The sequence below is a fragment of the Marmota monax genome, unplaced genomic scaffold (assembly GCF_021218885.2).
Source record: "Marmota monax isolate L192 unplaced genomic scaffold, Marmota_monax_Labrador192_F-V1.1 WCK01_AAM20220418_F8-fsc00111, whole genome shotgun sequence".
In the NCBI taxonomy this organism is placed as follows: domain Eukaryota; kingdom Metazoa; phylum Chordata; class Mammalia; order Rodentia; family Sciuridae; genus Marmota; species Marmota monax.
Window position 1 is genome coordinate 1,199,858 of NW_026695067.1, and position 15,548 is coordinate 1,215,405.

Here is a 15,548-nt window from a genome sequence, read left to right on the forward strand (position 1 = left end):
AAAATTCATTTAATATGAGCGCCTCCTATGTGCCGGATCAGTCTGGCCATCTTCATATTACTGTTTAATGTTAAGTGGATCTCATTACGCTGTTTCCCCAGGAGTTCCGATTTCCATTAGCCACTGCCAAAAACACCCCTTAGGAAGCCACAAGCCGCTCGACTTCAGAACCCACAAACGAACCCTCGGGGCCACACTAGGTAACCCCGGCGCAGCTAGAGACGCCTACGTTACTGCCTACCAGAGCTCCGCCCCCACTCGCGAGAACAGCGGCGACTGCGCAAGAAGTCTCCTACGGGCAAAGCTCCAGCCTTTCTCTTTGTTTCTTGGCTGAAGATCTCGCGGGAGTAAGGCGGCAAATCCCGCGAGCGCAGACCCGGAGCCAGCTCTGCGGCTCTCGCGGTGTTTGCGCGAGACTGCTTCCTTCCTTCCTCCCTTGCCAGTCCGCCTGTCTTCCTCCCCCTCTTCCCAGCCCGGCCTCCCCCTCCTTCCCCCGCCGGTCCCCTCCCCGCAGGGATAATATGGTCTCCGGCGATGGACGCCCCAAGTGCAGGTCAGTTTCGGGCCGCCGACTTAGGTCTAGCTGCTGGAGACACGCGCTGCCCGGGCGCCGTGTTCCTTGATTCTCTCGCCTAGAGTCGCCCGGCCGGCGCCCGGAGCCCTCAGGGCTCTCAGTTCGTGCTCCCCTCGGGGCCTGTCTGCTGGGCCGCGCTCTGCGCGGAGGCCGCGGAAGGCAGACCTCCCCGCCCCCACTCTCCTAGCGGGTTCTCAGTCGGGCCATAGGCCTGGCCTCCGGCTGTGACCCGCACCTACCTCATCCCGGTGGTCGCCGCTTTGTGCCTGCGGCCTCCTAGCCCTAGTTAGTGACAGTAGGTGCAGGGAGAGAGAGGCCCACCATCTTCCCCTACCCGCCCCCCACTTGTGAGAAATGGGGGTGGGGGTCCTTGTCTCCTTGTTTGGGTCCACCTATCTTGTTGTCTAGCCCACTGCCCAGCCTCGAGCTCTTTCCTCTTGTCTCTGGAAGCAGAATTAGGGGCAGTCAAGGCTGAACCGTAGTCAGCCTGTTTTCTGATCATTGATTGCAGCTATGAATTTCTTCCCACGTCCACCTCCCTCTACAAAAAGAGGAAAACACGAGCCATTCTGAAAGTGGGCTGTGCTTATGTCTCTTCATTTTGGACGGTGGCCCTAACTGTGTTGAGGGTCCTACCCACCCACTGCAGTGTCTTCATAAAAAGATCTAAAGGTTCTTTTCAACCTCAAGGCTGCCTCCCTGCCATTTCCCTGGAGAACATTTGGACCTGGGGCATATACCAGTGAGGTTTATAGGTCTTTGACCATGAGGTTCAGCTTAAATTGCAGCCAAACCAGAAGGACCGTTAGGGAGAATATGCTAGTTTACCTCAGTGTTTTGTTGTTCAGTTTTATCTTAATCCTTAAGACCTAGAATGTCTTATGTTTGTTTTTGTTGTTGTTTTGGTTTTGTCAGTTGTTGAATGTGCAATAAAAAATTTTTAAGTTTTTAAAAAATAATTCTAGCAGTTGTGTTCTCAAATTGTTCTATCTTGAATTTACACAATTTTTAGGACATGTCTTTCTAAAACGTGCCTATAAACCGGGTAAGTCATTCATATTCTTTCCAGGCATTCTCAAACACATTTTAGGAGTGAATTATCTTACCAGATTTTGCTTGAAAAAGAGTCATAGTTTAAAATTATACTGTCCAGTATTGTGGACATTAGCCATGTGTGACTTAAAAGTTAAAAATTCCATTTTCTCAGCTTCTGTAGCCACATTTCAAGTGAGCGGTAGCCACCTGTGGCTAATAACTGCCTTATTGAAAAATGAAGAAGATTCTGTTGGGCAAAACTAATATCCAGGTAATTTTACTTTGTAGCTACGTTTAATGAAAGTTTTTTATCTCCCCCAGGATATGCCTTTGAGTACCTTATTGAAACATTAAATGACAATTCAAGTAAGAAGTTCTTCAATGTACCTAAACTTGGAGGCACCAAGTATGGTAATGTTGATTTACATTTTTTGTGGTTTATTTAATTTCTAATAATTAAAGTGCATTTGTCAAGCTGAGCTGAAGAAATTTTAAATTTATTTCCACCATGTTGAAACAGGTATACCTACACATATTTATACCATTTAAAAATTTTAAAAATTCCTCTTGGAACAACTTTTGTTTGACGGTGATATAAGCTCATATCTTATATTCTCATTTAAAAAAGTGATAAAATTTTTCTCTAAGGAAACTCTAAGGAACTTTTTTTTTTAACTTAGTAAACCTATTAATGTTCTGTAATGATTAAATATATATTTTACTTTCTCAAGTGAACAGCGCCTCCAGTTATTCTTTATGCCATCCTTTCAATAGGAATCATCAACTAAACCCACAAATTTGAGTTGTTCTCCAGTATGGAAATAGTTTTATTTTGACCTGTACATCAACACTTGGTAGACATATACATGCTCTTCATCAGGGGTCAAACCTTTCACTGGCATCTCAGAAGAATGAACTTGGCTTCCATCTCTCAGTGGGTAGAAGTCTTGAGTATATTGACTTTCAGCCGAGCCAGTGAAGGGAAAACCCATTGAAAGAGTGATTATTATTTGTGAAAAAAAATATATATATATTTATTTTTATTTTTTTGGTACCAGGGATTGAACTCAGGGGTGCTTAACCACTGAGCCACATCTGTAGCCCTTTTTAAAATTTTATTTTGAGACAGGGTCTCACAAAGTTGCTTAGTGCCTCACTAAGTTGCTGAGGCTGGCCTTGAACTTGAAATCCTCTGTCCTGCCCTGGCATCCCAGGTTGCTGGAATTAATAGGCATGTGCTACTGTATCCTTATTTTTGAACTTTTCAGTGAAATATGCATGCGACGATGAATGTCAAACCTATCACAGTCAGTTTTGGAGTGAGATTTTCTTTAATCTTGTTTATTCCCCTCTTGGTTTTTTTTTTTTTGGCGGCGGTGGGGGGCGGGTGCGGTGCTGGGGATTAAACCCAGGGCTTTGTGCATGTGAGGCAAGCATTCTACCAACTGAGCTATATCCCTAGCCCATCCCCTCTTGTTTAATAAGGAGGATTGTTCTTGTGTTTTTCCTGTAGATTTTGGTAAACTTAAATATTCTAGACTTCCATGTGCAGTACTTTTTTGTGCATTATGAGAAGATTTAGATATTTTAGCATATCTTAGAAAATCCATTTTAGAATTAGATTGCCTTTTAAAAATAAATAGTTCACCCAAATGAAAGCAATTACTTTATATATGTAGTTGTAGTAGCTTATATTGATATGTTAAGAGAGGTTGGTTGTTTTCTTAGTGCCTTGTGTCTTTCATTTACATGTATTTTTTTCCTTCACTGATGAAGAGTTTGCATTAGCTTAGTTTGTTTTTTTGTAGTACCAGGGATTGAACATGAGCACTTTACCACTGACTCCAGTATTTTTTTTTTTTTTTTTTTTTTTGAGTCAGGGTATCCCTAAGTTACTGAGGTTGGCCTTGAAATTGTGACCCTTCTGCCTCAGCCTTCTGAGTTGCTGGAATTACAGGTGTGCACCAGAGCATCTAGCCTACATCAGTTTTAAAAAACCTTAATTGATTTTACACGGGAAACGTCTTTTATCTTCTTCTCAAAAATATCTAGTGATTCTTATCTGGAAATTTTTTTTAATCCAAATTTTACAGCATAATAGAATATATATAAAAGTGCCTTTAAAATTGAGTAGGAATAGTTTCTGTGGCTGGTTTGTGGAAATGTGCCCACTTGAAGACAGCCTGTATTTCTCAAATGTAGGGAATATAAAACAATAGTAAAATGCACTGAAAGGGATTGATTAATAAGATAAACATTAAATGGTCTCTCGTGGGAAATGTTCTCTCATGGGCACCTGTATATAATTGTACATGAGCCATCTATATATAATGTAATCCCAGAGTTACCAGAGTTTTTATTATAACCATGATAAATATAATATAAATGCTTCTGAAGCAAACTTGGTTTTTATTTCTGTGAAATCAGTATCCATTTTTTTTTGTAGAGTAGTTGTTAGCAGAGGTTTATTAATAGTTACTTAAGTGATTTCTTAGTCATTACTTAGAGGAAATAAAATTTGAAAGAAGAATTGACTTTGGAAAAAAAAACAGCTTCTTGGGTGAGAAGTCTTTTGCTTAGCATCAGCACAAAAAATCCTTATTGCTTGTTTAGAGGGACCAGATTGGTTTCACAGACATGTGCTTATAATAGGAAGATATTGCTTTGGTAGTCACCAAGATTCAGGGTCACCGTATTCTCTGCCCTTTTTCAAACTTCTGATGTCTGCCAAGTTGAGAATCAGAGCTATAATGAGTAACTTAGTAAAGGGTATGTTTTCTGTCCTTCATATTTGTTGAGGAAGAAAGATAGTTGAGAACCACTGTTCTAAGTTCCATGTAGGAATGCCCACAGCTTCACAGAAATGAAAACCTGCTGTGCAAGTGACATTAACAAATAGGAGTTTGTGCCAGGTGTGGTGGCGCATGTCTGTAATCCCAGCAACTTGGGAGGCTGAGGTGGGAGGATTCCAAGCCAGTTTGTCTTAAGTGGTAAAGTGCCCCTGGGTTCAATTGCTGGTGGGAAAAAAAAAAGGAAGGAGAAAGCCAAAAAAAACCAAATAGGAGTTTTTCTGACATACCAGAAGTCCGGAGATGGGCAGATTGGACTGTGTAGCATGTTCCCTGCAAGGATCTAGGGTTCTACTTTCCATTTTCCTGTCATTTTTTGGTTACAGAATAGCTGTTGCACCTCCAGACATTATGTTCATATTCCAGGCACCTGGAATGGCAAAATAGAAAGGAAATCCCTCCTCAGGGGCTTTTATCTGTTTCACCAAAATGTCAGTGACCATTCTTAGCTTCAAGAAAGCTGAATTGGAGTGGGGGATGTACCTCAGTGGTAGAGAATACTTGCCTAGCATGTGCAAGGCCCTGGGTTTAATCCCCAGTATTGCCAAATGTATATGTGTACACACAGTGAGTGGTAGAGTGTTTTAGCTTATACTTTTATGATTCACAAAGGGAGAAGTGGTCAAGAATGAGTGGTAAGTGAGGTATTATTTGCCTCACTAACATAATACCTTTTCTTATCCCCAACCCCCACCCCCAGAACTGGGGATTGGATCCAGGGATGCTCTGCTACTGAGCTATACTCGCAGCCTCTTTTAGTTTTGAGACAGGGTCTCTTGCTAAGTTGATTAGGCTGGCCTTGAACTTAGCATCATCCTTCCTCAGCCCTCAGCCTCCCAAATTGCTGGAATTATAGGTAAGCACCACCTGACTGCCCTTTTTTTTTTCCTTTTCTTTTTTAAATTAATTTCTTTAAAAATATTTTTTTAGTTGTCAGTGGACCTTTATTTCATTTATTTATATGTGGTGCTGAGAATTGAACTCAATGCCTCACACATACTAGGCAAGTGCTCTACCACTTGTGGTATGACTCCAGCCCCCAATTGCCCTTTCTTAATCTGTCTTTAGACAGAATACAACACAAGTCATTTGATTTCTGCTTTTTGTGCTGCCATTTTATTCTTCTGCCTCCAGATTTATATTTAAGGTATGGAAGGGGTCACGTCATAGACATTGATTACATTTTAATCTTGTGTGATTTCCCTCATGGGGAAGTGCCTTTTTTATGCTCTTGGAGCTGCCTATTTGGCACTGCAGTGCATAACTAGAAGTGTAGAGATTTTTGAATGACTCTTAGGTAGACCCCTGAATTTGACAGTGTTCCTATTTTCAAGGCAGGGAGCAATCCCTGTTGTCTAGAATAGTCTGCTTTTTGAAGGAACTGAGAGTGGAATTGCTATTGAACAAAGGCATGATGAAGGATAGTCAACCATAGAGAATTAGAATGAATGCATTATAGGAAAATGAGTGAATATGTTAGGGGGAAGACATTGGAGAGATTGGCTAGAATAAAATGTTAATGTTAGAGAGTGACTGTTACTGGGCAGTAAGACTTTTAGCTGGTATAAAGCCCCAGGTCCCCTCCTTCATAATCTTAGGTCATCTCATTTACCCTTTCTTTTTTCCTTCCCGACTGCTTGCTTTCTTAATCACAATACCCCTCAGTCCTAAAATAGAGTCAGGACTTGGCATCCATATCATACCCTGTAATCTTTGAAAATCTGCATTTAATATTTTCGAGTTTTTATTGTTTATAAGAGTCGCAAAAAAGAAGTGAACATTACAGACAGAATGGAAAGTGTGTATATACAAACATATTTAAGTGCTACTTTTAATGAAAAAGCCTAACATCACAAACATCTTTCCAGGTTATTGAAAACAACTATCCCATGCTATCTCTATTTGGTTTCTGAGTCAGGGAGCATGGTTCAGGTAGAAGAGGATATCTGTACTTCTGTATAGCTTTTAATGGCTGCATAATCTTGCCAGTATGAATACATCATGATTAGGTTAACAGAATTTTGAATGTTGAGATTGTTTCCTACTTTTCTCTATTTATAAATAAGACTAATATATGTCTGTGTTGATGTGTGTGTGTGTGTGTGTGCGCACGTGCATATAAATAATAGTGTGATGTACATGCACATATCCTCATCCCCTAATATTTTTATTTTTGGGGGCAAGTTTATTATTATATAGAAGATATAGGATTCTTAGATTAGAAGTGTGCTCTTCCTTACATCCCCCATCACACTTTTATTTTTTTACCTTTACAATACTTTCTATTCCAGTCTTTACCCTGGATATAAGAAGCAAACACTCAAGTAAAAAAGATGCTGCAGTTTCCAGACATCCAAAGACAACAAAAGAAAACAGGCTTCTTCAGGATCAGAATTTCTGAGTCAGAGGCTATTGTTCTGATTGTCACTTGAAGACTATCTGGTGTCTTTATCCCTGTGTCTTTTTTACTTCTACCTTAATCTTCTGTCTCCGTAGCTCAGTTTACTTACTTTGATATTAATTCCCAGTATGACCACTCCTGACCATTCATTCTTCGTTATGACTAGTTTATCAACCAGTTAAGAATGTACCTGTAGGTGTCATTTTTGCCTGTTGTTTTAACCTATATTGATTAGATTTGGTTGGTTTCTGTTGTGGTCCAACGCTGGATGGAAGGGACACAAGTCCTGTTTTCTGATCTTTTCTGTTGGGCTCTGGAAAGGGCTGTGGGTTGGTTAAGCAATGAAACAATTTAATTATAATGTGTTTACATAGTATGTAACTTTCTAAGCATTACCTTTTCCTAACAGTATTCTACATATCATGTACAACCATACACTCACCAATAGCATATTTTGCCCAAGAGTCTGTCTGCTTTTTGATTGTGAAGAAGAGATACCCACTAACTCAAGTGAAGAATGATTGTGATGATACAGACCTCCCAGGCCAATGAAAGTGGCTATCTTAAGAAAGGACCAGAATTGAGTTAGCTCTTTATTTTTTCTCTCAGGGACTTTAGATTTCTGCCCTCTGCCAAGGCTCCAAATGAGTTTCTCATTGGACTTTGCTCTTAACATCTTTCTGGTTCAGTCTATCCTCATTACAAATCATGAGAGATGAATCTAGTTGTCTAGTGTATGACGTTTCATATGAGGCTTTTGGTTATTGACTTGCCATGGTATTGGCTTTTACTTCAGTGGTAGCCAAGGAGACAGACGACAGGACACTGAGGACTGTCCCTTTCACAATAGCAGTTTGAAAAGGCAATAGGATGTATATCTGTTGTGTTATTTAGTGATGCTGGTTTATATGTCATCAGTAATGAATGAGAAGAGAATGTGTTTCTGCACCTTCATCAATAAAGTGAGATTACTTTTCTTGTTTTATAAGCCTTAGTAAGCAAAAACTCTTAAGCATGAAATATGTTTTTCTACTACCTTCTTAAACTATCACTGGTAATATATTAAACACACAGAGACACCAGTTTCAGAGCTTATTGGAAGTTAATCCATCTAGCCCAGTTCAGCTTAGAAACAGTACCTTGATTCTAGTCAGACAAAGGAGTGAGTTAACACTGCTGCAAGGTCTGGTGGGACTACAAGACTTTCTAACAGTTTTCTCATCTTTTCTTCTGGACCTTGACCTTGAATAAGGTTTTCTAGGTTTATCCTATGCCTATTCCATCTAGTTCTTGTCCTAGCCACCAGCCTTTCTCAGTCTGAACTCTAAAAGATACCACTATTTCTTGAAGGCCTTTGGCAGGTGCAGAGCATGACTCCAGTCTTTTGAGTGTTTCCAACTTCCTCCAAAAGCCTACTTCTTAGCCCTTGCCGCTTTTATTGTGTGCTATTGGTGAATTGAACCCAGGGCCTCATGCATTCTAGGAGTGCACCCTACTTCTGAACCATATCCCCAGCCCTATTTTGTATTTGATTTAGAGACAGAGTCCTCACTGAGTTGCTTAGCCATTTGCTTTTGCTGAGGCTGGCTTTGAACTCATGATCCTCCTGCCTCAGCCTCCTGAGCTGCTGGGATTACAGGTGTGTGGCACCGCACTTGGCTCAGTTTTTAATAACCTATATTTTCCATGAGTGATTTCTTCTAAGTGAGGAAACCTTTTGATTTCAAGACCAACACTTTTCCCCTCAATACCATTCTGTTTCCCAGCTTAGTAGCAGTAATAAAACTGCTAGAATTTAATGAGTATTTAATGTATCCAATTCTTTCAGTTCTCTTATCCACATGGCCAAGGTCTCAGTTTGAACTCTAAAAGATAACACTATTTCTTGAAGGCTTTTGCCACCATATGGTGGCAGAGAACATGAACAAAAATCTGTGATTTCAAAGCCTATGCTTGTAAAAACCTGTTATACTGGTGATTGCAAACTCATGTTTATAGGAACCAGAGGCAGCATAAACAAGTGAAATGGTCCTGCTGGGAATTGTGGTCAACAGGAGAGCACATACCTTCTAAAAAAGGGATGCTACTGAGTTTCAGTGGAAGTTTGAGATCACCATTGTACAATTTTCCAATTTTTAAATTAAGCCAGAAGTTTGGATTTTTATGTAAAAGCAAAAAAATGTCTTTCAAATATTGGCATTTTAGATTTTAAAATGTTAAAGCTATGCAAACGAAATGTTCAGCCAATATTTTGTCACCTCTGTACTGTGATTTTTAAATTTTTTTTGTAGTTATAGATGGACAGAATGCCTTTATTTTATTTGTGATGTGTTACTAAGGGTCAGACCCAGTGCCTCACATGTGCTGGGCAAGCACTCTGCTTACTGAGCCACAACCCCAGCCCCATGTATTGCTTACTCTCGATAGTAGCCATTTATCCTTAAAGAGTGGGGCCTATGATCTTAGGAGCCCCTCTGTATGTCCTTCATGTCAACTGCCTCCCATATGAAATAGCAGACCTTGGGGCTGGAGTTGTAGCTCAGAGGTAGAGCATTCGCCTCATACGTGTGAGGCACTGGGTTCAATTCCCAGCACCACATATAAATAAGCAAATAAATAAAGGTCCATTGATAACTAAAAAATATTTTTTTAAAAAATAGCAGATTTCAACATTTTATTTTTCAGAGCCTGAATCACCTGTTGAATCTTCCACTAAATTATTTTTCAAGGGAGCTGAGGTTGTGGCTCAGCAGTAGAGTGCTCGCCTAGCATGTGCAAGGCCCTGGGTTCAATCCTCAGCACCACATTAAAATAAAGATATTGGGTCCAACTACAATTAAAAATAAATATTTTAAAAATATATTGTTCACAGGGATAACTGTTATCATCAGCTCATTTCAGAAGAGTGATAACACAAATTATCATACTTTCCCAATTTAAGTTACCAGCATCCTGGTTCCCACATGGCTTGAGATAAAGTCTCATTAAGTTACCTAGGCCACCCTCAAAATTATGATATGCTTACCTCAGTCTCCCAAATCAATGTTGTTTTGTTGTTGTTGTTGTTGTTAGAGATGGACAGAATGCCTTTATTTTACTTGTGTATGGCAAGCTTGAGGGTGTAAAGGTAACCTAGAGAACTTAGAAGAAAAGATATATTGGGGATTTCAACTATGGTAGTGGTGATAGAAGTAGATAAATTAAAAAGATGGGTGAGAGAGATGTCAAGGATAATGCCTGTCTTGGCGTTAGCTTCTGGATGGATGGTGGTGCTATTTACTGAGTTAAAAAGCACAAGAGGAGGTGCTAATAAGGGGCAGGGAAAGAGGGAAATCACTGAGTTTCGCTTAGATACTAGTGAATTTGGTAATATATCAATAGATAATCAGGAGGCAATTAGATAGGTGGTTTTGGAGCTCAGAAGACTGACCTAAACTGCAGAAAAGTATTTTTGAATTATTGGTGAACAGATAGATATATTTGAAGCCATAGAAGTAGTATCCTTAGGGAAGACAGTATAGAGTGAGAATTGAGTCTAGATATGAACTCTAAGGAGCTTCTACATTTAAATATCAGGTGGAACCCAAAACAGAGCTTCCACAAAGTGTGAGAAACTGTAAAGGTTCTAACATTTTATCTTCCTTAGAAGTTAATAGGTTAGCCTGACAGTTTCATTGATTTTGACAGAAGGCATGCAACTACTGCATCAAAAGACATGTATGGTTTATTACTCATACAGAGCAACATTCTTAGTGTCTTCATTCGTGTTGGTTTCTTAAGCTCCGTTTTCTTCAGGATGATTTTTTTTTTTCCCCCAAGCCAAACTGTATCCAGCTTTATTGAAGATACTTTTCATAAACAATCATGGTATTTCAGGCAGGACATGGGCAGACAATCCTTAACAGTATACAACAACTTTCAAACTCCCTTCTTGAATGGACTGCCAAAATCAGAAAGCCACTATAAGACCCAGTGAAGTCTTCATTTGATGCTCTGAATAGGGAAAGTTTAGAGTGAGGGTTGACATTTCACATTTAGCATGTTGTTTAACAACTTTTTACAAGCCGACCCTGACTTTCAGGAAATGAAAGGAAAATGGCAAAAATTATTAATCTGAAGATCCACAATCTAGAAAAGGAACTGCTGCTCTTCTGAGGGACACTATTCTCAGTGATGTCACTGGAAAGTCCAGATTGCCCCCCACACACACCAATTGTTGGGAATCAGGTTCCAATAGGTCTGAGTTTAGGGGAATTAAGTCTATGCTGATGGCAGAGAGGGACAGGAGGACATACAGATGAGTTGATTTTTTTCCATACCACAAGGCATTTGTGCCAAGGTGGCTATGTGTGCCAACATCAGGGAATCCCTTCCTCTTGGGAACAAAGAGGAGGTCTCTCAAAACTAGAAGGGAAAGGTGTCTTCCCCCATAGCAATCCAGCTTTGGAGACATTCTACTAGTGACATATGCTCCTTCCCCCCCAAAAAAACAATGAAGTGTTCTGTGTGCTAACAACAGCTTAAAAAAAAAAAAAAAAGTAAAACAAAATTCTGCATTTTTATAAAACTTGATAAAAAATAGTATTTCAAACTGTACAGTCACCAGAAGTACACAGTTATCAAAAACGCACACACTTCACTTGGCATCTCCAGCACCTTCAGCTTTCTGTGCCTGGTCTGTTTTGGCATCTCCATTTTCTGCAGGGTTATTCCCATCCTTGCCAGTGTCAGCTTTTCCCTTTGGGTACCTTCTCTCCCTTCTTTGCAGGGGCCTTTTTAGGCTTGGGCTCTGGCTTTGGAGGAGCAGGTTTGGCAGACAACCTTGCAGATCTTCTCTGTGGTTCGTCTTTCACCTTACTTTTATCTCCTTTAGCATCCCCTTCAGCCTTTCTCTTGGGCATGGTGGCGACGGTGGCTGGACGCGGGGATGCAGCGGTGCGCGGCTTTGGTCGGTCCGGGGGTCGTTCTCGCCTCTTCTTCTTCACACTGCTCCCAGGGTGATGTTGAAGACAGCCAGGCAACACCTGTACATGCAGTAGTTACAGAAAAGGAACTGTGACTTAGGGAACCCAAATATTTTATAATGGACAGTAATCTTATCTGCCCTTTGCTGCAGAGGGAGACACTATCTTCTGAAGTTAATCACTGCAGAAAGCTTTGAGAATACAGTCTGAAACAAAGGCAGTTATTGTCTCTATTTGCAAGTCATGCAGAAATGTAAGATGAGACATGTAAAAATTGTCTTCAAAGAAGGGTGTTGTAGAAGCCAGTAGAAAAAGTCCACTTTAAGGAGGAAATTGTTAGCCTTGTTGAATATTATGGAAAGGATATTAGGACTCTACTGAGACCCTCCTTTGTTGGTGTTTTAAGGATGTAAATCAGATTGATGTGGGCTGAGGAATGAATGGAAGGTAGAACAGTACACTTGGGAATATGGATAATTCTTTCAAAAAACTTGGTTCAAAATTTGAAGATGGCATTTCTGGAATCTTTTTTGTTAAACTAGGGCTACAGACTATAAATCTTGATGGGAAGAATTCAGTTAAGCAGTAAATGGCAAAAAGAGAAGGTGATGATTGATGACTGTGGTCTTAAAATGGTCAGTGGGAATGGGATGCAGAGCTTCTAGAGAGAAGTTGGCATTTAATAGGAGGATTTCTGTAGCTCCCTTCTTAACTAGGGAAAGGGTAAATCCACAGACAGCAAGATTTGTGGGTATATAGGAGGAAGCCCAAGTAGGAACTATTGGTTTCTGTTAATACGAGATAGGAAGTACTCTAGTTCCTATAGAAGGTAAGTAGAGACTGTTTTAAGGAGAGTGAATGAAGATAGGAAATAATTGTTGTGGAGTGTTGGAAAATAAGTAGATCAGAAAAAGTAGGATTCTGGGTGAATAGTGAGGACTCAACTCAGGTTATAGTTATGCATTTTTTAGAGTTTCCCCATCCCCCTTTCTCCTCCTTTACATGGTACTACTATATTGAATTGCCATTTCATAACTCTCTAGAATGAGTATTATATAAAAGATAGTAACAAATGTTGGAGAGGATATGGAAAAATGTAAACTCTCATACTACATTGCTGGTGGAAATATAAAATGGTGCTTCCACTTTTGAAAACAATTTAGCAGTTTCTTAAAAATTTAAGGGATGGCTCAGTGGTCAAGTACTTGTCTAGCCTGGGCAAGACCCTGAGTTTGGCTCCCAGCACCATGAAAAAGGAAAACAAACAAATGTTACATATAAATTTGCCATATAACTCAGCAATTTCATTCTAAGGTATTTATTCAAGAGAAGGGAAAACATCAATCTACACAAATTTGCAAGCTAATGGTTTTAGCAGCATTATTCCTAATAACTGAAAATTGGAAACACCTAAATATCTTTTTAGTAGGTGCATGGATATACAGAATTGGTATGTGATGGAATACTTTCATAACGAAGAGAAATTAATTATAGTCATGCAACAGTATGAATGAACCTTAAAAGCACACTCAATGAGAAAAGCCAGATACAGGAGTCCTTATTATATGATTCCATTTATATGAAATGTCCAAAAAGGCAGATGGAGCAGATTAGTGGTTCCTGGGATTGGAGAGGAGAGGACGAGGATTACCAGTAAATGGATGTAAGGGAACTGCTGGCTTGATGAAAATGCTTTAAAACTGATTCATGATGCTGGTTGCACAACTTGGCAAATTTACTAAAAATCATTAAATTGTAAACTTGGAAAGGGTGAATTACAAGATGATAGTATTTCAATACAAGATAATAATTACCTCAATAAAGGTATTGTTTTCCTTTTTCCCCCCATGCTAAAGCATGCTCTATTACTGAGCTCCATCTCCCCCCCCCCTTTTTTTTTTTTTTTTTTTTTAATAATTTTTAAATTTTGAGACAGGGTCTCCTTAAGTTGCCAAGGCTGGCCTCTAACTTGGGATCCTATCTCAGCTTTCTGCGTTGCTGAGATTACAGGCATGCACTATACCACCTGGCTTAGTAAAGTCTTTTTTTTTTTTTTTTTTTTAAAGAACAGTTCTTGAACAGGGAAGTGATATGGAGTGGACCAACTGGAAAAAAAAAAAAAACCTGGGTTTGATCCCCCCCCCCCCCCGGGCAGATAGGTTGAAACAAAGAGGCAAGTTAAATAGGATTTGGGGAACTAAGAAATTGAGCCATATAGAACTATATACATATGGAAAGTACATACAAGCAGGCGTTGACTGAAAGAGGAAATTTAAGTCCTTGTGGTATTGAAGAACAGATATGAGAATGGGAATTGGGAAGGTTTAGAAGATTAGGGAACTTTAAGATGCTTTATTGGAACAGGAGAGTATATGGGGTGGTGTGGGGAGAATGAGGAGGAAGAAAGGGATTAAGGGCCTTCCGTGAACTTTATAGCTGTTCCAGAATCGGGGGTGGGGGATTAATATTGCTAAAAAACAAACCAGAGCATCTGTGTCCATTCTCTCACATCTGCTAGTTTTCTCTTTACTATGTAGCTCTTCTACTGAAAAATCCTATGGGTTTACTCTAAGAATTACATGAGATTGCTGCGGATGGTGGCATATGCCTGTAATCCCAGCGACTCAGGAGGCTGAGGCAGGAGGATCACAAATTCAAAACCAGCCTCAGCAATTTAGCAAGGCCCTAAGAAACTCAGCAAGACCCTGTCTCAATAAATAAATAAATAAATCTAGCTGGGAATGTGGCTCAGTGGTTAAGCACCCCTGGGTCCCCTGAGTTTAATTCCCAGTACCAAAAAAAAACCAAACCAAATGCTGATATAAAGCACCTGTTTCTTAGTAGGTCCTAAATAAATAACAGCAGAAGAAGATGATAACAAACCAAAAGCTTTGTAGTTTAATGCAATAATAGGCATTTATTATCTCTCATAGTCTCTATACATTCGGGATTTCAGAATGACTTAGTTGAGGAGTTCTGGCTCAGGGTCTTTAATGAGGTTACAGCCAAATGTTCTGAGGATGCATTCACCTGAAGGCTAGACAAAGGTAGAGAACCTGCTTCTGAGGGTTCAAGCACATGGCTGGCAGGTGTTGGTGTTCACTGATGATGGAGAGGCCTCAATTCTTCCCCATATGGGTGTCTCCTAAGGACTACTTGATTGTTTCAAAACAGGCATCTGCTGGCTTCCCCAGAGTGAGTAAGAGAGGAAGACTGAAGTGGAAAAAATGTCCTGGTCTTGAAAATCATACACTCTCATCTCTGCCATACATTGTTGGTCACACTAGCAGAACTGATTCAGAACAGATTTCATGGCAGCATGAATATCAGAAGGCCAACATTAATGATATCATAATATCAGAGACTGACTTCCACGGGATGAAATATGAAATTTTGTTTGGTTGCATCTTTCCTTGTAATAAGTCTCTGTCATGATTTTGAAATTAGACAAATTTGTGGCAGTGCTTCTTTGTGAAAAAGTGTCTAGTTACATTTGTGGTTCATTTTTCTCATAGCACTATTTGGTAATTGCTTTTTAATCTTCAAATAATATAATTTAAAACCCTCACAAAGATTATACCCAAAATAGCAGTCCCTTTTCTTATCTCCCACTCCCTGTGTCTGCTCCCCAGAAAAATTTCAGTTCTCGTGGCTGCTTTTTTCTGGTAATTTCCTGCACATAATTAAATAGTCTTTGCTTATGCTGCTGATTCTTTTATTTTTCT

At 39.8% G+C, this 15,548-nt stretch overlaps 1 protein-coding gene and 1 pseudogene across 1 annotated transcript in view; one reads left to right on the top strand and one right to left on the bottom strand.

Annotated features, from left to right (window-relative positions):
• The first annotated feature begins 403 nt into the window (after nt 1–403).
• Ireb2 (iron responsive element binding protein 2) overlaps nt 404–15,548 on the top strand; it is a 53,808-nt gene continuing 38,663 nt past the window's right edge. Inside the window, exons 1-2 of the mRNA XM_046428017.2 lie at nt 404–553; nt 1,931–2,020. Of these exons, the coding sequence (XP_046283973.1) occupies nt 535–553; nt 1,931–2,020 (109 nt within the window). The 5' untranslated portion in view covers nt 404–534. The remainder of the gene's footprint in view (nt 554–1,930; nt 2,021–15,548) is intronic.
• On the bottom strand, nt 11,399–11,779 carry LOC124081715 (non-histone chromosomal protein HMG-17-like; annotated as a pseudogene).